Source organism: Ictalurus furcatus, chromosome 3, assembly GCF_023375685.1.
Source record: "Ictalurus furcatus strain D&B chromosome 3, Billie_1.0, whole genome shotgun sequence".
NCBI lineage: Eukaryota > Metazoa > Chordata > Actinopteri > Siluriformes > Ictaluridae > Ictalurus > Ictalurus furcatus.
Window position 1 is genome coordinate 31733606 of NC_071257.1, and position 22168 is coordinate 31755773.

At 36.3% G+C, this 22168-nt stretch overlaps 1 protein-coding gene across 1 annotated transcript; it reads right to left on the minus strand.

Moving 5' to 3' along the window:
* Window positions 1-791: 791 nt before the first annotated feature.
* Window positions 792-17650, minus strand: LOC128606071 (von Willebrand factor A domain-containing protein 7-like). The gene is made up of 16 exons (XM_053622070.1): window positions 17030-17650; window positions 16396-16598; window positions 16028-16300; window positions 15644-15737; window positions 12853-12966; window positions 11447-11627; window positions 9492-9661; window positions 7144-7256; window positions 6267-6383; window positions 5901-6104; window positions 3802-3934; window positions 3527-3679; window positions 3333-3425; window positions 2978-3246; window positions 2246-2539; window positions 792-1586 (listed from the first exon to the last, which is right to left on the minus strand). The coding sequence occupies exons 2-16, from the start codon at window positions 16591-16593 to the stop codon at window positions 1185-1187; spliced, it is 2808 nt and encodes a 935-aa protein (XP_053478045.1). The 5' UTR covers window positions 16594-16598; window positions 17030-17650; the 3' UTR covers window positions 792-1184.
* Between the last annotated feature and the right edge of the window lie 4518 nt (window positions 17651-22168).

Here is a 22168-nt window from a genome sequence, read left to right on the forward strand (position 1 = left end):
TAATAGGTAACATTAATTAATAATATTACCTAGGTTAACAGGTATTAATTAATAAAACTTTACCATACATTTATAGTAAATTGTATTTATATAAATTTTTATTGAAACACTGCTATTAAAACACCATTAACTCAATTAATTAAATATAACAGCCTACAAATTAAACTAAATACACATTTATTTTCTTTCTTTTAACATATCTTTTCCTATAGTTACTATGTCTCCATGCTGAAACAATTCCTATTGGCTGTCTCACCGTGTTGCTTTGAGCATGATTGGTTAATCTGACTGTTATCCAGGAAACTCACCCATGACAACTGTTTGCGGCTCTCACCGGTCAAATGTGAAAATCTGTCTGTTCATCTGTAGTGGTTGTTACTTGGATTATTTTCTACATAAGCCCTAAGAGGAAATGCATTATTAATTTTTTTTCTGTTGTTTTCTCGTGATCACGATTTAATTTTCTCGTGATCTTGACATAGCCACATGTTTTTCGCTTTTGAATTGGGTGGTCTGAAACAAAATGTACTATGTTCTATGTTGTTTAAAACATCTACATATAAATACCAGGGAATAAAAGCTGAAATTCTAAACTCTCTGCTCGTATTTAACTTTTGATCTCAAACCGAAATTTCTTCAGTCTACAGGAGAAACAATTGAATTGGCCTTGCCGTTCCAATAGTTTTGGAGGGGACTTTATGTGCAAAACATGGCTCAAATAACCTTGTATGAGTTAAGTAACATCCGATCATCGTCATCGTCATCTGTAAATCTTGTTGTAAATAAGGTGCCAGCATGTAATTCAGTTTAATTAAAACTTACATTCATACATACATGCACTTACATTTTAATTATGTTTACATAATTACAACTGCAAACATTAATTCTATACTAGAACCTGCAAGATTAAGTACAACTAGAACCTGAAACCTGAAAACCTATGCTGCATGTAGATATTACATTGTAATAGCAATGTATTTTTAAAAATCTTGCATGTACATGACATTTCCCAGTCATTTAAGAACTTACTTATATTTTAAACTTGTATTATAAAACTGAAAATTACAACATGTGACAAAAAAACCCTCTTTATATCTCTTTCTTTAACAAACCTACCATTTTACTGCGTAATGTATAAAATAATTACAGAATTAGTATTATATAGGCCCAAATATGCAGATTTCTTAGAGCTGCATAAATTGGTAAACAGAGGCTCCAATATTTAGCCAAAGACAAGCAGGCAAAATCAAGAGAAATTCTGCATCATAAGTGAGGCCGCCTGGAGCAGCTCTAGCTCTCAGAGATTTGAAGCAGGTGGCAACATTTCCCACTGCATCCACAGCAACCAGTTCCAACTCTCGGAAACAGCAAGATGAGTTGTAGACTACCATCGTGACATTCATCCCTGTGTCACTGAGAACAGTGGTGGTGATGAGTGTGCCATTTCCCTGGAGGACTCTCACACTTTGAATACCTGACCCATCAGTCATTTTAGCAGTGAGGTACCATGAGGAAAGGCTGCAGTTCACTGAACAGTCAGCATTTATGGTAACCTCCTCACATAGTGGATGAGTAATGTCTGTTACCTTAAAGAAGTAGAAAAAAAAAGTTGAGTTTTTACCCAGTTTGGCCCCAGTCACTTTGTAATAACTATAATGCATGGCAGCCTGTGAAAACCCTACACATGGTGAGATTTCGACATTTTAAATTACTTGATTTAAATTTCAAGATTTCCTTCCATTTGTGGCACAGGAGCATCATTTTGACAGCAGGCATTTAGCTATCCAAAAATGTCAACAAAACATGACATTTGCTATGTTAAGGTGTTTGACATCATTAGGCAGACAGACTGCTTTCTCTTATTGTGTTTGTACCCAACATGATCTTTGCATAAAGATAGCCAAGGCAATTTATATATATATATATATATATATATATATATATATATATATATATATATATAAATCACTTAAACTTGAGGTCATTATATGCCCCATGCAGAAAAAAAAACAACCATTTTCATCATTTTTGGATGTCTGCCAGAATTCAGCCACAGTGAGCTCCACTGGGTTTTCCTAGACCGCCACACATGTAAGAATTGATCATCAGTTCAGCAGTTATAAGAAGTTAACAATCAGATTTGAAAACTTTGAAATGACCTTCTGTTCAAAAAATGAATTTAGGCATTAGCACTTTCTTTGACAGCATCCTGGAATATTTAATGTACTGTAATGTAAGTAATTACCGGAGCAACAATAGCAAGGCGCAGCACAATGTAATTGGAATCACCTCCATCCATTTCTTCAGCTTCAATCGTCAGAGTGACATCAGTTCCAGAGGAAGTATTTTCAGGAACAGTCAGAGTTACTGCACCATTCGCACTGCCCCCACTCTCGAGAGTTATGGATGTGTTAAAGTGGGTGTCAAAATTGCGATCATTGCTGACTCTGATATTAAAGCTTCCTCCAGAGCCGCTGGTTTCCACTGTAAAAGGCAGAGTGAATGGTTTTCCTGGTTCAATTGTTCCAACAGGTTGAGTCTAAGGGTGAGTAGAAAGAAAGTCAATCCCTAAAAATCTGTAAAAGCCATTATAATCAGTCTTTGCAAACTTTGACTGCACTTGAGCAGCTTTCATGAGCAGTAAATAATGTGGACCAAAAGCAATGCTGGTCTCCAGTATACTCTGTGCTTAATAAATAAGATTCAAGAAAATTTCGGAATGAACACATTGACTCTTAGGGTGAGTATCAAGAAAATACTCTCTTACTCCTCAAAATAAGAAAATGTAAAAGCCAGTATATATAAATTTTTGTGAACCTTGATTGAATTTGATTATTTGTTGGATGGAAATTGCTGTGTTGATCTCATAGTTCTTTTGCACATGCTGATTAATTAGCTTGCATTATTATTATTATTATTATTATTATTATTATTATTATTATTATTTGTTTAAGAATTTTTTGGAATATAAACTTACAGTAATGGTCACACTTGATGTTTGGAATTGAGTTGGTGACTGTCTCTGAAAGGTGTTATCTGAAGATCTAGAGGAACTGATCTGTCCAGCTACACGAACAGTAAACTCTCCTGCTGGGATGCTGTTGAAGGTCACTAAGTACTGCCCACTAGCTACCTCTTCTAGTGTTCCATTTAAAGAGTTTGAACTTGAGGCTTCGACCAGAGACACCTTTGTAGGCCTCACACTGTCCCCACCGACCATGGATACCATCAACGTGATATTGGTGTCTGAATGAAAGGCAAACAAAGCAGAAACATGTGTTTATTCAGAACTAGAGTATCTGATTGTCACATGTAAAGAGTCGTTCACTTACTAGCTGCAGGCCTGCTGTTTAATACAGCATAGCTTGAATGAAACTCCTGGGAAAGTTCTACAAAGTCAAACAGGAAATCAACCTCGCTTTGACCTGGATAGTAAATAGAAAAACAGAAATAATTTTGTAAACATTATTTTTTTTGCAATTTATTCTTTCATACAAAATTAGGAGAGTTGTACAAAGATTTTTACCAACAACTCTGATGGTGTAGAGCTGTGTTGATTTAACACTGAAAAGCCACAATCCAGTGGGGTCTGAAATATTTGGTTGCACTGTGTGAAAGTTACCAACTCTCTGAATAAGCCCCAACGCCCCAATCAGTTCAGTGCTGCTCTGTGAGATTCCTGGGTTAGATAACAGCATTATTATAGAAGTTTAGCATAGTATTGCATAATGTTGACATTACACAAGTTTCTTAGTGGTATCTAAGAATGAGGGTTATTGATTCATTTCCCAATCTACACACCTGAGGGACTAGTGATGGTGTAATCTGGAGAGTTGCCTGTGATGAAAATGGTCAGGTTTTGCACAGAAGAATCCACAAAGACTGAGAAGATGTCCACTTTTGCTGTATTTCTTATAGCCTGGAATAGAGTGACCTAGAAGCAGAAAAGTGAGTGTTACTCATCACTCAATGCTAATATGAATGCGCTTAGAAATAGTTCTAATTTTAATTTTTTATTTTAACACAGCAGATCAGCTCATGCAAGGTCACTAAGCTTTAAAGATAACAACAAACTGTACAAAAATGCGAATCTAAGAAGGAAGATTCTGCATAAAATGTCAAGACTTATAAGTAAATACCATAATAGGATATAGAATTTATAGTATGTAGTTCAGTCCAATCTTATCCATAAAGGTGAAGCTGCAGGTTTTTGTTCCTACTACGACAGAGCCACACCTTCTTCCTCCTGTTTAAATAACCTGATCTGATTGGAATACAGACCTACAGCCAGACTAACCCTTTCATAATTTCCAACTTTACATTTATAGCTTTTGACACCCTTATCCAGAGCGACTTGTATTTATCTTATTCATACATTTGAGCAGTTGAGGGTTAAGGGCCTTGCTCAAGGGCCCAACAGTGGCAGTTTGGTGGTGATGGAGTTTGAACTCATGACTTTCTGATCAGTAGTTCAACGTCTTAACTACTGAGCTAGCACTGCTAACGCTTGTGCACTACATCCATTAAAGACACATTTCCTTATACAGATACTTCTAGAAGCAGTCGAACCTCTATTAAAACAATTAACTCCTCCCTTAACCCTGGCTATGTACCTAACTCCTTTAAACTAGCAGTTCTTAAACCCTTGATTAAAATACCCTTCCTTGACCCTTGTCAGCTGTCTAACTATAGCTACTCCTGAAGATTGCCCCACATGGATAGCTGTTTACTGTGAGATTGCTGTGGTTGGTAATTCATAAACACCCTAAAGATTGCTGTGGATGGTTTCACTTGCACAAGACTGAACTCTCTGAAAACAGTCTACAATTAAAACAGCTCACTGAACTAATTAATTTACATCAGTTTCACATAAATTAATTGATTTAGATTCCAATAATTTGTTTTTGTAAATCCTACATGATTTGATCATTTTTAAAGCCCTGAATGAAATCAAACTTTGTGTGCTGAGGCAGCAATATTATCATTGTGTTTTCGATCTTCTTTGAATACTATATTTATTTCTTCCTGACAGTGCTAACAACCTTGTAAGATTTCATGGCATAACTGGATTTCATTAATACTACATGAATTGATCACACTCACTCTATATAATTCAATCTAGCAATTAGAAAATTGTTTAAATTAAATTCCATACAAGCACTGAAACTAAGTTTTGATGATAAATGATTTTTATGTATACTATATGTAATTTGTTCTCTTAAATCTGATCTTTTTTCAGGGTATGCAAAATTATTCAGGGTCTAGACTTAAAGCTAAAAATGCTAATGAAATAAAAAATGATGCTCATACTTTTCAACACACTCAGTATTGTTTGAATTTACAGCAATTTGCAGAAATAACTGACTCAGAAATAATGACTCATGATCAAACTATCCAGCTTTTGTGCCTGGTTCCTCTCAAGGTCTCTTCCTCATGCAGTCTTAACGAGTTTTTCATTGACAAAATAGACTCTGGCTTGCTCATTAGGGATCTAAATCTAAATTAATATCCATTAAATATTGTTAAAAGTACTATATAAATAAAATTTAATTTAATTTAATTCAATTTACAAAATAATTTATGCATTATTTACTAAAGTAGGCAGAGTGGGGTGAGTAGTAGGCTGAACTGTTTTTTTTGTTTGTGGGAATCTAAGTCAAAGAAAGTCAGCTAAATTAACTGGAAGAAAAACATTGATAAAACATGTCACTGATGGTACTATTCATTCTTTCATTCATCTTCAGTAAGTGTTATATCTTGTTCAGGGTCAGAGCAGATCTAACACCAATCCCAGGAATATGTATTAAAAGGAATGGCAGACCAAATGATGGCTATAATGCAACTGGCATTTAGCTGTAGGCGGTAGTATTATTCTATTATCAAAGTATTCCTTTAATTACCAGTGTAGATCTAGAGGTAACTGCAATAATGTTAGTAGCTTGGGACAGTGTTTCTTTGGAGACCTCAATAGCATGGCCCCCAGAGGCCTGAGCCAGGTCCTGGTAGACCTGAGAATTGAAAACCTGAGAAGCTTGCTGCTGGCCAATCTCGTCATTCCTTCTGCGATGCTGAGAACTAACGGAGTTGGTTAGCATAAAAGTCACCTTCAGGGAAAGAAAGAATATGTAATCAGTGTTTTGCTTATATTATTGCATTGTTACGATGAAAGCAAGACGAATACATGATCGGATCTACAATTTATAGATTAAATCTTTTTTTAAATACATTTTTTTGTGTACAGTATATGAAAATTTGTATGTACTCACTACAGACTTTGTTCTCTCAATAAGGGCTTGTACAGTATTTCTCAACCTTTTATCTTTTGCATCAGCATCGGTGAAAACAAAAATCTCAGTCTGTGTTGGAGACCCAGTGATGGCAAGCTGGAACAAAAAGTATGCTACGATTGCTACTTGTATGCTTGCAATTAGTCAAGACTAAACAGGTATTATGTATGGGCCAGCCTAGAGCAGGGATTTGACTGACTGACTGATGGAATGACTATCTGAGGGATAGCTTCACTGACTGACTGAGTGACTGACTGATGGAATGACTAACTGAGGGAGAGCCTCACTGACTGACTGACTACATTACATTTACATTTATTCATTTAGCAGACGCTTTTATCCAAAGTGACTTACAAATGACTAACTGACTGACTGATGGAATGACTAACTGATTGAGATATTCACTGATTGACTGCCTGACTGATGGAATGACTGACTGAGGGAGAGCCTCACCGACTGACTGACTGACTGACTGACTGATGGAATAACGGAATAACTAACTGAGGGAGAGCCTCACTGACTGACTGACTGACTGATGGAATGACAAACTGATTGAGAGGCTCACTGACTGACTGACTGACTGACTGATGGAATGACTAACTGATTGAGAGGCTCACTGACTGACTGACTGACAGAATGACTAACTGATTGAGAGCCTCACTGACTGATTGACTGACTGACTGATGGAATGACTAACTAAGGGAGAGCCTCACCGACTGACTGACTGACTGACTGACTGACTGATGGAATGACCAACATTGAGAGCCTCACCGACTGACTGACTGACTGACTGACTGAATGAGTGAGGAGCTGACTGACTTAAAGAGCATCCAACAGCTAAACTACTTTATCATACCTGGAGTCCTGAGAGACACATTTCAGGAGAATCTCCTCCACCAGCAGCTGTAAGTGCATTGAGTTGCTTTTTAAATACATTAGGATCAGTTGTTCTTGAAAGTGGGCCATAATCTGAAAGAATGTGTAGGCAGAGAGGAAATAGTTTATTGTTTGTTTATATACAGTCAGGTGAAAAATTATGACAAATTGCGTGACAAATTTGTCAAGCAAACATTTGATCCTCTTTGAAACAGTGCCTGTTAATGAAGTTGATACACTCTATCAAATGATACATAAAATTGACATTTTGCAGTAACTGTCACAATTTAAATTAACAACAACAACAACAACAAAAAAACAGATCAGTCACCTGGAAAAAGTAAGTACACCCCTACATTTATCACCAGAGTTGGGTGTAACGCGTTATAAAGTAACGTGTTTCTGTAATCTAATTACTTTTTCTGATAATGCAGTAATGTAACGCATTACATTATAAATTGATGTAATTTGATTACAGTTACTGATGTCAATAAAATTTTGTTGCTTGTGTTACAAATGTATTGTTAAGAAAACAATATTAAGTAAAATGTATTTTTTAAAATAAATCATGTTTTCCCCCGAAGACTTTTTCTTTAGCCCCGTATAAATCTCCACTTGGAGCGGTTTGTCATTGCGCAACTAAATGTCAGTAAAAGAAGACGGCCGTGTTGTAATTTTATATCTACAGTGAACAGAGGCGAGACCAATCAGACAGTGTTTACAGGAAAATCCGTGGAAATACTCGTGTCTTATTGGCTGACAGCTCTCAATTCTGCCAAATGATATACACAGATTTATTTATTTATTTATTTTTTTACCGGTAAAGGGGTTGAAACGAAAACACTAACATCCTCTGATGCTGAGCCGGAAAACAAGGTGTGTAAATGTCTACATGACTTCCAGTTTACGTGAACATGCTATGAGCAGAGGAAAGATAATGGCACTGTAGCAGCTAAACCCATACAATGATAGCTTAGCTGTGCCTCCCCTTGGCTAGCGAAACCAAACGAGCCTAGTTAGAAAAGTTTTATATTTTATTGGTCTGATAGATCAACAGTGACAACACCCAAGGCATGTTTTATGATAAATCCAACTTTTTCTGATCATGTCATACCACGAGTTTCACTTTGCAGTGTATTTTTGTAGGTTTGATAGGTTTTGAAAGTAAACTGAAAGTAAAGTTATTAGTAATCTGATTACTTTTTACATGCAGTAATCAGTAATGTAACTAGATTACAATTTAGTAATTAGTAATCTGTAGTAGATTAAATTTTTTGAGTAACCTACCCAACACCGTTTATCACACCTTGAAATCATGAAATTAGAATTAGGTGTTCAAGATTACGTGCAGTGATCAGAACCTGCTTAGGGAGGGCAGGTGGAGCCGGTCTTATTTATACCCCTCTCATATCTAGTGTCTGGTGTTCCCTTTGCTACTGATCAAGCACATCGGCTGGTCAATCAAGCACAGTAATACCATGGTCACAAACCAGATACTAGTTGTTTTGGCACTGTGGGCATGTGCCAAGTCCTGATGGAAAATGAAATCAGCATCTCCATAAAGCTTATCAGCAGATGTAAGCATAAAGTGCCCTAAAATCTCCTGGTAGATGCTGCATTGACTCTCGACTTGAAAAAACACAGTGGAGCAACACCAGCAGATGACATGACACCCCAAATCATCTTGGATTCTGTTCCTCTCCACTCTTCCTCCAGACTCTGAGACCTTGATTTCCAAATGAAATGCAAAATTTACTTTAATCTTCCCCATGATTGTGGTTGTGTGTCCTGAACCAGACTGAGAGATTAAAGGCTCAGGAAACACTTGCAGGTGTTTTGAGTTAATTAGCTGATTAGAGCTCTTCTCAGGTCAAAATTTTTGTATTATAAATTCTTTATTCTAATATTTTAAGATACTGGATTTTTGATTTCCATGAGCTGTAAGCTGTAGTCATCAAGATTAAAACAAAACAAACAAAAAAGGCTTGAAATATTTCACTTTATGTATAATGAATCTAGAATATATGAAAGTTCCACTTTTTGAATTAAATAAAGGAAAAAAATGAACTTTTCCACGATATTAACATTTTTTGTGATGCACCTATATATATAATAAAACTTCTTAAACTGCATTTGCATCTGTCTCCTCCTCTTTGATGTGACAGAACGTGACACTTACTTAGCTATTTAATATGTATACTACAGTATGTAATCACATACAACTGTTCTCTCACCAGTCTTTCTTTTTTTCTCTCTGTTAAAGTTAATAGCAATACAATACAGCATGCAATTTAGACTGAATTACATATAAAGAGCAATCAAACTTACCAGGGTCATTAAATGGTACCAGGATGTATTCTGAACGTTGAGCTGCAGTGCCTGTTTTACTGTCAATGATGGATGAAGTAACTCTCCTGACTTCGTCAATGTCTTCAGACATGTTGCTAGTGGTGTCGATAACAAAACACAGCACTGACGTCTGGCTGAGTCCCATCAGTCTGAAGGATGAGGAATCACACACATAACTGTACTACTGAGCAGATGAACCTGGGTTCAATGCTAAAGAGAAGGCAGAGGAAATAACTACCATATAAACTGTTATAATTTTAAAATGTGTGATTAACCCTATTTAACACTATGTTAGAGGAATCATCAGAATATGGTTGTGAATAACATCGAAAACGTGAAGCTAGAAACATCACCCAAAGAGGCCAATGGACATGGCACACCTAACATGTACATAGGATTGGGCATGTGTGTATGCTTTTATTTATGTATAGTACTGTGAAAAAGTATTTACCCCCATCCTGATTACTTCTGTTTTTGTGTTTGTCTCATACTAAATTGTTTCAGAAATTAAAATAAAATCTAAGATAAAACTAAAGCAACCTGAGTAAACAAAAAGGTAAAATTTTAAAATGATAATGCTATATATTGAAGCAAAAAAAGTTCTCCAACATCAACTTGGCCTGTGTGAAACTGTACCCTCCCCCCCCCCCCCCCCCCCCCCGCCCAATTCAATCAAACCAACACATAAATAGAACCTTTTCAACAGCATGAAGTTGGTTAAAAGGTCTTACCCAGTAACACACTATGCCAAAGTTGGAAGAAATTCCAGAAATAATGAGGAAAAATTTTATTGAAATACATCAGTCTGGGAAAGGTTACAAAGCTATTTCAAAGGCTCTGGGACTCCAAAGGACCACAGTGAGAGCCATTATCTCCAAATGGAAAAACTCAGCACAGTACTGAACTTCCCCAGAAGTGGCTGACCTTCCAAAATTCCTCCAGGAGTACAGCAACTACTCATCCAGGAAGTCACAAAAGGCCCAAGGACAACATCAAAGGAACTACAGGCCTCTTTTGCATCAATAAAGGTCATATGGAGTTCATGACTCCACTATCAGAAAGACACTGGGCAAAAATGGCATCCTTGGAAGAATGGTGAGGTGAAAATCACTGCCAACCCAGAAGCGCATTAAGACAAATCTGAATTTTGCCAAACCACTCCCTGATGATCCTCAAACCTTTTAGGAGAATGTTCTGTGGACTGAGTGGAAAGTGGAACTGTTTGGAAGACAGGGGTCCCATTACATCTGGCGTAAACTAAACACTGAATTCCACAAAAAGAACATCTTACCTACGGTCAAGCATGGTGGTGGAAGTGTGATGGTGTGGGGATGCTTTGCTGCTTCAGGGCCTTCTGGATAAAAAAAACACATGAATTCTGCTCGCTCTCTACCAGAAAATCCTAAAGGAGAATGTCCGGTCTTCAGGCCGTAAGTTTATCTAAAGCATAGGAGTTAGTCCATCTCTGAATGGCTAAAATAAATAAATAAATATAATAAAGTTTTGGAGTGTCCTAGTCAAAGTCCTGACTTGACCCAATTGAGATGCTGTGGCAGAAAATTAAATGGGCAGTTCATGCTCAAAAACCCTCCAGTGTGGCGAAACTAAAGCAGTTCTGCAAAGAAGACTTGCCAAAATTCCACCACAGTGATGTGAAAGACTGATCTCCAGCTGTCGGAAGTGTTTAGTTGCAGTTATTGCAGCTAAAGATGGCACAACCAGATTTTAAGTTTAAGGGGGAAATTAGTTTTTCACATGGGTAATATGTGTTGGATAACTTTTTTTTTTGCTTCAATAAAAAAAAAAACTGTAATGTGTCTTTACTCAGGTTGCCTTTGTTTTATGTTGTATTTTGTTTAAAGATCTGTATGAGATCAACACTGTGTATCATTTCTTAAATCTTATTTAATACATTGAAAGGCTTTCTCTGATACCTAAGAAACTCAGAATCTCCAACTGCTGCTCTAATGTCTTGCAGTAGTTCTCTGGTAGCAGCAGTGGCTACCGATGCTGCCACTTCATGTAGATGACCATGGCTGGAATCTGAAGCATCCTTATTTATTCCACCTTGCCACCAACTTGATGGATCAATTATTCCTCCATGACTGCATTTTCCTTAAGATGAAATGAAATGTGAAGATACAAGTGATTTGTTTCTCAGAGTGAATAAAATTGGTATACATTTTTTTAATTAAAAAATTTCATTGTAAACAGAATTTATTTTTTATTTAATATTCTGGCAGTCCACCAGCATGGACCTCATAATTTGAAGGATCTGGTGAGACTCTTGATGGAGGAACGGTCTCAGATCCCTTGCCATGTATTCTCCAACCTCATCAGGCATTGTCGGAGAAGACTCAGAACTCTTATCTTGGCAAAGGGAGGTAGCACAAAGTATTGACTTAAAGGGTGGCAATAATTGTTGCACACCTATATTTAACAAAGATTTTTTTTTTGATAAACCTGTGTTGTGTTTGCAATTGTTTGATACCCATGAGAGCAGAGTATTTTTTGAAATTTTTTTAACAAAAGATCAAAAGTTTAAACAATAAAGACAGTTATTCACAGCCTTCTTTGCTTATATTTAGCAAGGGTACCAATATTAGTAGAGGGCACTGTATGAACCAAAGCATTGACTTTATGTGTCTAACTGAAACTTAGGCAATGGCTTATTGACTTCTTTGTTCTGAACCCATGCCCATAGTATCAGTATGTGGATAAGCCATATAAGACTGGTAATGATTTTACCTTTGCATGCAAGAAGTAAATTTCCCTTTTTCTAGCTTTTCCCCCAAACAGTTCACTGCAGAAAAAGTAAACGAACAAATGGTGGCAAATGAGGTCTCAAGATTGCATTTGTTTAATTATTTAATTTGCCATTTTAGACTTATTTTTGCCCAGGAGTGTATAGTACAAAATACTTCTTTTGATATTTAAGTCCCTTCATGGTCTGGTCTCCACCTACTTTTCTAGCTTCCTTATTCCACACTCATCAGCACATACTCTCAGATCTTCAGCTCACCTGCTCGCTGTCCCTTCTTCCCGGCTCTACACAATGGGAGATTGGGCTTTTTATGTTGCTGCCCCAAAACTACAGAACCCTCTTCCTCTCCATCTCTGTGCCTTCACTGTCCCTCCCCAATTTACAACCATCTTGCTTCTCCACCTACCCAATGACATGCAGTATGTTCCTCTTATTGCTTGCAGTGCATATTAGTTTGCTATCTTTTCTACATAGTTATATAAAATGCATTTTATTCTTTATTCCTTTGAATTCCTTCCTAATTTTATTAGATTACCTCTGTCTTTATTTCATTGCTGACCAGATTTTACACATTACCTTTTGGTTTCGAGAAACCAAAATATCCTGATGTTAGTTTCTTCTGTGCAGTGATCTCTTCCAGGATGTTTCCTGTGCAGTCTTTGCCATTACAAGGCCTGCAGGTTGCTGAATCTGGCAAAGAACATAAGAAAATTATGTTTTATGAAATCAGATATTTGTTTCATGTTCCCTCCAACATGGTATGCTGTACATTTTGTTTCTAGAATAATTTCCACATAATGGGTCAGCAATTGAGGTACTTTAAGCTTAGCAATGGATACAATGAGCAGGATTTTTAATACAAAGTTTCCAATGCTTGGAATGAAGTGTAAGATTTACTGGTGTCTACAACCGCAATTCCAAAAAAGTTGTGACATTGTGTAAAATGTAAATAAAAACAGAATGCAATTGATTTGCAAATCTCATAAACCCATATGTTATTAACAATAGAACATAGAAAACATATCAAATGTTTAAACTGAAGGAATGTACCATTTTAAGGAACAAAAATAAGGTAGTTTTGAATTTGATGGCCGCAACACGCAAAAAGTTGGGATGGGGCAACAAAAGGCTGGAAAAGTAAGTGTTACTAAAAGAAACAGCTGGACATTTTGCAACTAATTAGGTTAATTGGCAACATGGGTATAAAAAGAGTATCTTAGCGAGGCAGAGTGTCTCAGAAGTAAAAGCGAGAATAAATATCTTCATTTAATAAAATGAACTATGAAATCATGTGAGAATATTGCCATGTATTTCACTACCAAATGGGCTCATACACAAAATATACCATAATTTAAAGCTGACTAGCATTTGAAGGGAATGACTTACAGTCACACAACCAATTGTAAGGTGTTCATGTAGGGGTCATCTATGACACACCTTTTTAGATTTTTGCTATTTAATAAAAGAAACTATGAAATCATGTGTGAGTATTGTGAAGTTTTTATACCGTATGCAAATATTATAGATATGTAAAATTGCCATGTACTCCACTACCAAATGGGCTCATACACGGTGAAACAGGAAGGCAGAGAGACGTCCTCAGTGGAACAGGTAGGCAGAGCGACAGGCAAGCATAATGCTGTTGGCCATCTTGTCAACCTCTGACAGGGACTTGGCTTGAGAGGCTGTCTCATCGACCTCGGACAGGAACTTGGCGTGCTCTCTGAGGTTCACGTGTGGGGCGGTCTCTTCCACACCACAGAGAGGTGACATGATATCCCCAGCCTGGCTTGAATGCGGAGCGATGGCTACTGCACAGCCAGCAGGAGGAACGAAGGAACTTTGCTGCTTCTGAAATTTGCTGCTCCCTCTGGCCTCACAGAGAACTTTTCTCCTCCCTCTGGCCTCGCGGAGAACTTCGCTCTCCCCTCAGACCTTGCGGAGAGCGTCGCTCCCCCTCTAGCTTTGTGGGGTGTCGCTTCCCCCTCAGGCTTCGCCTTGAACTTTTGCAGTAGCCATTGCTCTGTATTCAAGCCAGGCTGGGGATATCATGTCATCTCTCTGCGGTGCGGAAGAGACCAACCCACACCTCAACCTCAGAGAGCACGCCAAGTTCCTGTCCAAGGTCGATGAGACAGCCTCTGAAGTCAAGTTCCTATTGGAGGACAATGAGGTTACCTCCTACGCCCAGTTCCAGTCTGAGGTCGAAGAGACGGCTTCCCAAACCCTACTCGTGGCTGAGGTCGACGTCACAACCAACAACATTATGCTTGCGCCAGATTCTTCTGACACGGCCAACCAAGTTCTGCTCACGCCTGAGTCTACTGACATGGCCAACCAAGTTCTGCTCACGCCTGAGTCTGCTGACACGGCCAACCAAGTTCAGCCTGCAGAGTTGACGGAGAACGACGCTCTGCCTTCCTGCTTCACCCTGTATGAGCCTATTTGGTAGTGAAATACATGGCAATATTTCCATATGATTTCATAGTTTATTTAATCAAATATCAAAAATCTAAAATGGTGTGCATCATATATGACACCAAGATGAACAGTTGGTTTTGTGACTGTAAGTCATTCCCTTCAAATGCTATTTAGCTTTAAATTATGGAATATTTTGTGTATGAGCCCATTTGGTAGTGAAATACATGGCAATATTCACACATGATTTCATAATTTATTTTATTAAATGTAAAAATGTAAAAAGTGTGCATTATACCTGGCACCTACAGGAAAATTTTCCAGTTGGTTTTGTGACCGTACGCCATTCCCTTCAAATGCTATTGAAGTTAGAAACGTCTATAACAATGTCATATGTAACATTATAGATATTTGGTCATATCTGTGAATATCGAACATTCAACATCAAGCCAACTTTATGCCAGTAAATCCTAATACATACAGTGCACCTGATTACATACATGTTGAATAATATTATTTTGTGCACTAATTACACTATAACGATGCTCATAAAAGGTTAAAAAAAAAATTATTATTATGATTCATTATGAAAGTTGATAGCCAGTTAGCTATACTCTGAGCTCAGGGGTATTAAGGTGACAGCAGATTGAGGTTGATTCAGGAGAAAAACAAGGATAGATATTAATAAGATAAAAAAAAAATCCCCTATAACTAGCATCTTGTCATAATAGTTTTCAATAAAGCTGTCATGAAGGGATCTTCTTATGTTATTAATGTATAACAAATGTGGTGAGATTAGTTGTCATTGTCTTAAATGATTAAATAACACATGTATAGCACCACCGGTCCTACTATTCTATGAAAAAAAAAACAACAAACAAACAAACAAACAAACAGGTAAACACATCTGCAGAGAAACATTCATGTAACCACATGGGTGTTCATTTACCTGCTATGTTGTTAACTGGGGTGTCTGGTTTAATCAGGGTGGAATAAGGTTCTCTGTTTCCTAGTTCAATCCAGTTACTATGACTGTAGAAATCCTTAGTGAAAGACATAAACCAGGGTCAGATTACAATACAAACACGACAGATCAAAGTAGGCCTTGTTAGTTATTAATTAAACACTAAAAATTAATCCTTATATTTAACTTAATAGCTACCATATAATGCCCAATAAAACTAGGTCATCTCTTTAGTTATTATAGCAATGACGTGTAACATCTTTACATTTATTTTGAAATATACAATATAGTATCTTCTATATTCTACAATATACAGTAGTATCTTAATTATTAGCAATGCAATTATCGTACAGTGACATGGTGTCATACCTGCAAAGTGTGTAGGATTTTACCAAGTGCCTCTCTGGCAGCTTGATAACTCTGCTGCTTGATACTGTATTTGACAGCAGAAACTCCTTTAGTAATAAGATTCTGTCCAGCTAAAAACTCCTCATTGTCAAAATGGTAACTTCCAGTAAAAGGATGCCTAATGTCAACCCAGGAATTGCATTTACTTATTGTATCAATGCTCCTTTGAAAATCTTTGGCTGAATCAGATGAGTAACACCCTCTTGCCACTGAAGTTACTGTCGGTTCACCTGCCTGCAATAGGAAATTCACGCACTGATATAAAATACATGTTTTATTAAAAAATACTTTTATATTTCAACAGATACTGTATTAACAGTGTTGTTCACCAGAACAAAACTTTGTCCCTCTTGTAACGCTCGCAATCTGCAGATATCGGCTGTTGTCTGTAAAATTGCATCACGGGTTATGTCCTGATGCTTCTTTGAATTTGACCACAAAATCTTAAAGGCCAGAGTTTGACTTGTCATGAGGAACATCATGGAATACATCAATGTCTTGATCAGCATGTTTGTGGTTATCGTCATCAAAACTTTGGAGAGAGATAAAAACTTGGCATAAATAACCTCCAAACATAATATGACTATATAAACAGACTTGCTTTCTGAATATTTATATACAGTGGAGTCCAAAAGTCTAGTGCACTAGTGAAAATGCTTCTCTTTTGCATTATTTTCTAATTTAATGCAATTTTCATTGTAAATGATGTTACTTGACAACAACTTGAGTGAAGAAAAGAACATCTGAAATATTTACATTAATTTCAGAATTTCTTAGTATTTGGTATGTCCCGATATTGCTTTAATAAAAGTGTGCAATTGAGCTGGCATGGACTGAAATCTTTTCATCCATTTCAAAGATCAAATCCAGATTTCCAATGTGGTCTCATATTTTTGGACCCCACTGTATATATTTCTTAAATAACGAAATGAATAAAACAGTATGCAATAATGTGAATCATACCTTAAAGCTGATGGTCTAGATGACCGCAGTGAACCTCTGTTGCAGTGAACATTTCCTTATGCTTTTTCCTTTCTGTAATACTTTCAAAAATGGTTGTGAAAGCCACTCCCATTATGAAACATGATGATAGCATCACCTTTATTTGCATAGCACATGTCAGGACAAAGAACATTGGCCAAAATTTCTCAGTAGTATCAGGTAAATCCAAACAACAATGAAAACACAAATAAAATGAAATAAATGAATTTAAAAAAAAGAGTAAAACTAAAGAATGATACTAAAGGAGAAATAAAAACATCAAAATACAAAACTTCTGATAAAAAGACAGGACAAAAATAGAAGACCCAATATGCTTGGGAGAATAATAAAAAAAAAAAGTTTATAAATTGGATTTAAAAATGTCCACAATGGGAGATACCATGGATTTTCCATAATTTTGGAGCTGCAACAGAAAAAGCCCAGTCACTTTTGAACCTCATCGGAGTCTGCAGAAAAGTTAAAAGTAGCTGGTTAGATGATCATAAAGTTCCTGAGGTATTGAACACAGAAATATAACTGGGTGCCAATCTATGCAGAAAAATTAAGATTTACTGACATACCAACTGTTCTGTAAACATAGCAGTTCAGATCAGAGAAAGAACAGTTTAAAGAAAATGGGCAAATGCATTTTGTGCATTTTGTGCAGTTTATGATCTCAATGAGTTCTCTGTTTTTCGGAGAAGTAACTGTTCAGAGGGTTACTTCCCTGTTTGGAGAACCAAAAGAAAACTGAAAGAGATTATTGAAAATGATGAGATAAGCTAGGGAAACATGATGGGAAGAAGATGATTGTGAGGGAGATAGGAGGTTTATGTTAAAGTATGATAATCAAGGTACCCTGTCATAAGAATAATAACAAAATGATGAAATATATATATATATATGACCAACATGAACATGATCTAAGCCAAGCTCTGGCATACATGTCAACTGAATGAATACAAAATATTAAAATAACAAAGATGCTGTACTGCTTTTGCTTGCATATGTGATATGAAAAAGTACAAAGTGTTAGAATAACAAGATGCTGAAAAACCTTGCTTTCTTATATGCTATAACTGACATACGACTAATTGAAAGTCACTGAGACATTATGAAGCTAGCAGGAGGATTCAACAGGATATTGTGGGTTAGCCTAACATCCTGTGCTCAGTGATTCAAACACGTACACACATATGCTTAAAGAAATGAAAGGTATACTCAATTGTTTTCTTTTCTGAAGGACAGCTCCTAACCTGCCAACATTTAACTTGTTTCTAAGTATACTAATGATTCTGTGAAGAATCTGATGTACCTTGGTAATACTATATATTATGTGTGAAACTGTTTGTTCTTTGCCACGATTCTCGTGGTGAAGATCTACAATATAGTTATTGTTATTTACTGTATTGATAATTGTTAACCTGCTTGAAACTATTCTGCAATTAACCAAATCCACCTGGGTGGAGATTTGTAAACTTTACAAGTGACTGGTGAGTCCTAAGACTAAGACTAGAGTTTATTATTTTCTTTATCAATTTGGGCTGAAGAGTAAGCCTGAGGCATAAGTCCGCTCCTGCCCCAGAGGCTCGGACCTCGACCTGAGTAAGTTACAAAGCTTCTCATTATGATGTAGACTTATATAAACAGGTTTTATATTTTATAGCAGGGAGCTAGTATGTTATTTTCCAGATAGAAAGTATTATTAAGGAATTTATTGGATATTAGTCAAAACCACATCAACACACACAGCTCTCTTCTTTCTCCAGCTCAAAGTGCAGTTTTATCCTCTCTTTATCCTTGCCACTGCTCACTACAACACAGAACCTCTCATTAACAGAATTCTACAGAATTCTACAGAATTCTGTGCAATCACTTACCTTCTCCAACTCACTTCCACTATATATATATATGTATATATGTATGTATGTATATATATATATATATATATATATATAAACATCCTCTCAAATTCAACTGATTTTATTTCCAGCAAATTCCTAAACGTGTAAATATTTGTATTAAGATAAAAAGATTCAACAACTGAGAGATAAACTGAACAAGTTTCACAGACATTTGACACCAGAAATGGAATACCGAGTCCCTAAACAAAGGGGGGGGGATGCATCAGTGGCTTTGTCAGACATGTTGCTTCGTGCCGAGAAGTGCATTAAGTGCTTTTCAAAGGCAGTAAGAGGGTTACAGTAAGAGAGGACATGTCCACCAGGAAAATTAGCCAGGTTTTTCACTGCGATAAAATTAGTTTTATGTTTGATATTCGCTGGATAGTCACTTTTCCCTGCCTTTGTTCTATAGAGGCGACAGTCTTGCACAGATATCAATACCACAATTAGTTTTAATAATATTCAATTATTATATACGGACATAAAACTTTTACTCAAAAATGCCAGTTGCCCAAGGGAACGTCAGGCAATTCCAGCCATTGAGTTAAATCATCGACAGACCTGGTTCTTGCAAGCTAAAGAAGGTGGACATCTTGTGAGTGTAGAAATCACCTGTAGTGCATCAGTCTGGCCACTAGGAACCTACTACCACTTCTGGAATGTGAAACATTTAGGTGAATTATAGGGGTTCAGGGGTTTCCCCGAGGTACTCCGGTTTCCTCCCCCATTCCAAAGACATGCATGGTAGGCTGATTGGCATGTCCAAAGTGTCCATAGTGTATGAATGGGTGTGTGAATGTGTGTGTACCCCGCCTTGTGCCCAATGCTCCCTGGGATGGGCTCCAGGTTCGCCATGATGCAATAGGATAAGGGGTATAGATTATGTATGTTTCTTTCAAGGGCTTCATCAATTCCGTTAAGAATGTTAGGACTATTTAAAATAGTTTCAAATATTCTCCTAGCTCTGTGTGCCATCTGTTATAGGAACTGTTGATTGACAGTGTTCACTGATCCACATGGCTTCAACTGGTTCACTGATCCACATGGCTTCATCCTGTGCTGGTCATTGCTCACCTAATTTGGCCCAGAGATGGAGCAACAAAGGCAAAAAGACAGTTGGCGTTCCAAGGCCACTTTCAGTAAGGCTGTACAATCAATACATGGGAACAGTAAATCTCATGGATCAATGTGTTGCAATGTATCCTCATCGACACAAAAACAAACAGTGACTGGAAAAGAAGAATCTTCTACATTTCAAGGCAACTGTAGCTAGGGCATTAATAAATGCAAGTTCCATCCAGATAAACAAAAAAAGGAAGACCCAGTGGAACCCCACTTACATTGAAGTGCAGAACAGTATCCAAGACACCCCTTGAAGTCAGGTTTGGCCCTGGAAGCCACTATCCCCATCTCACTGAATGCAAAAATGCCATGATGCTGCCTGCACAAGAAAAAACTATTACATCTGCATGCAGTGTTGTGGCTTTGTGCCCCAGATGCTTTGCCAATTTCCCTTTTAAATAGATCTAATGAACTAATACATTTTAGAAACACTGAAGAAATTAAGATAAATAAAACTAAATAAAATAGTAATAAATAGTAATAAATAATAATAATAATAATAATAATAATAATAATAATAATAATAATAATAATAATGGAACCTTTAGAAACTTTTTGAAAGGTTTGAAGAAGCACGTTTATTTAACGTTTATTTAAAAATAAAAAAAACCTCATTATTATTATTCAATTATGAGCAAAAAAGTTCATTATTAATATCTAGTGCTCAGTTTTTGATGGTGCTATGTTCAATAAAACTGGTTTACAGCTTTAAACTATTTTATTTTCATATTTTTAACATAATAGACTGTTATATTCATTATTCTATTACTACACATGACTTTCGTTTGAACTCATGCAGTCCACTGGAGTGGACACGTCATTAACATTTTGAAAATTTATATTAAAGTAACATGAAGGTAAAAAAAAAAAAAAAAACCTCCGTGATCAAGATTTCATAATTCATGCAAGAAAATGTTAAGTACAAAAGGACTGTCGTAGTTGCATTTAGATTTTGACATTTTTCTTTGGAAATTGTTGCTCAGGGGACTATTGTCTTTTAAGATTTATGTGATATTATACATAAGGTTAAAAGGGATAAAGTGCCAGGACTTTATATAAGGATAAAATAACCTTCAAAGCACGGCTTTACTCATATCAGCACTATGAGCAATTTCTTTTGAACACGTCTTCTACAATCATTCGATGTTCTGTAAATCTGTTGTATGAAAGCATGCCTCTTGGGGTAAGCCTAGGAGCATATATTGAAAATGAAGGCAAAGTCAGTGGTGAAGGGTGGGATCCAAAACTCTGTTTCTTCATTTTGAATCTAACCCGAATTTTATCTAAATATTTTTTCACTAAATAACCTAAATTAATTGTTAGAAAATCTTTTGTTTTGGACTGTGTTATAATTATTAACTAAGGATTTAAGCAAGGAATAAAACACAAGTGGTGCATGTTTCAATCAACACCTTCTGACCAATCCAATCCAGGACGTCAACAGAGCTGTGATAGTTTCAAATGAAGTCTGTGTTTGCAAACATTTTATGTCATCGCAAATCAAAGGACAGGAAAATTCAAGAAAATGAGGGGAAACATATTGTACCCATTATGTATCCTTCCCTCATAATCACCTGTAAATCTATAAATCTGTAAATTCAAGTGCTGGCATGTAATTAAGTTGAATTAAAAAATAAATGTTCTTAGTACAGTTTGGTAATAAAATAGACTGTTTATCCATTGTACAACTGCAAACAAGATAAATGCCATCCTAGATCCTGAAACCTTTTAAACCTTTGTTGCATGTAGGCCTACTATAATGTAATCGCAAAAGACTCAGGAAACATTTTTACCTTGTATGTTCATGACATTACCCAGTAATTCAAGAATTTTACTCATATTTTAAACATGTAGTGTAAAAGTGAATATTATATTAGTAATGGCATGGAAATTATTTTTCATAAGGTTGTCTATGTGCATTAAATTAATTACATAAAATAACAACAGATCCTCCAATTAAAAATATTACATTCCTTAGTTTAAAAAAGTATTTATTAAATATTATTTGTAAATATATAATTATAAATATATCATACATTTATTAAACAGTATTACATTCACAGTTTAAACTCTGAGCAGAGTTTAGTTTTACGTT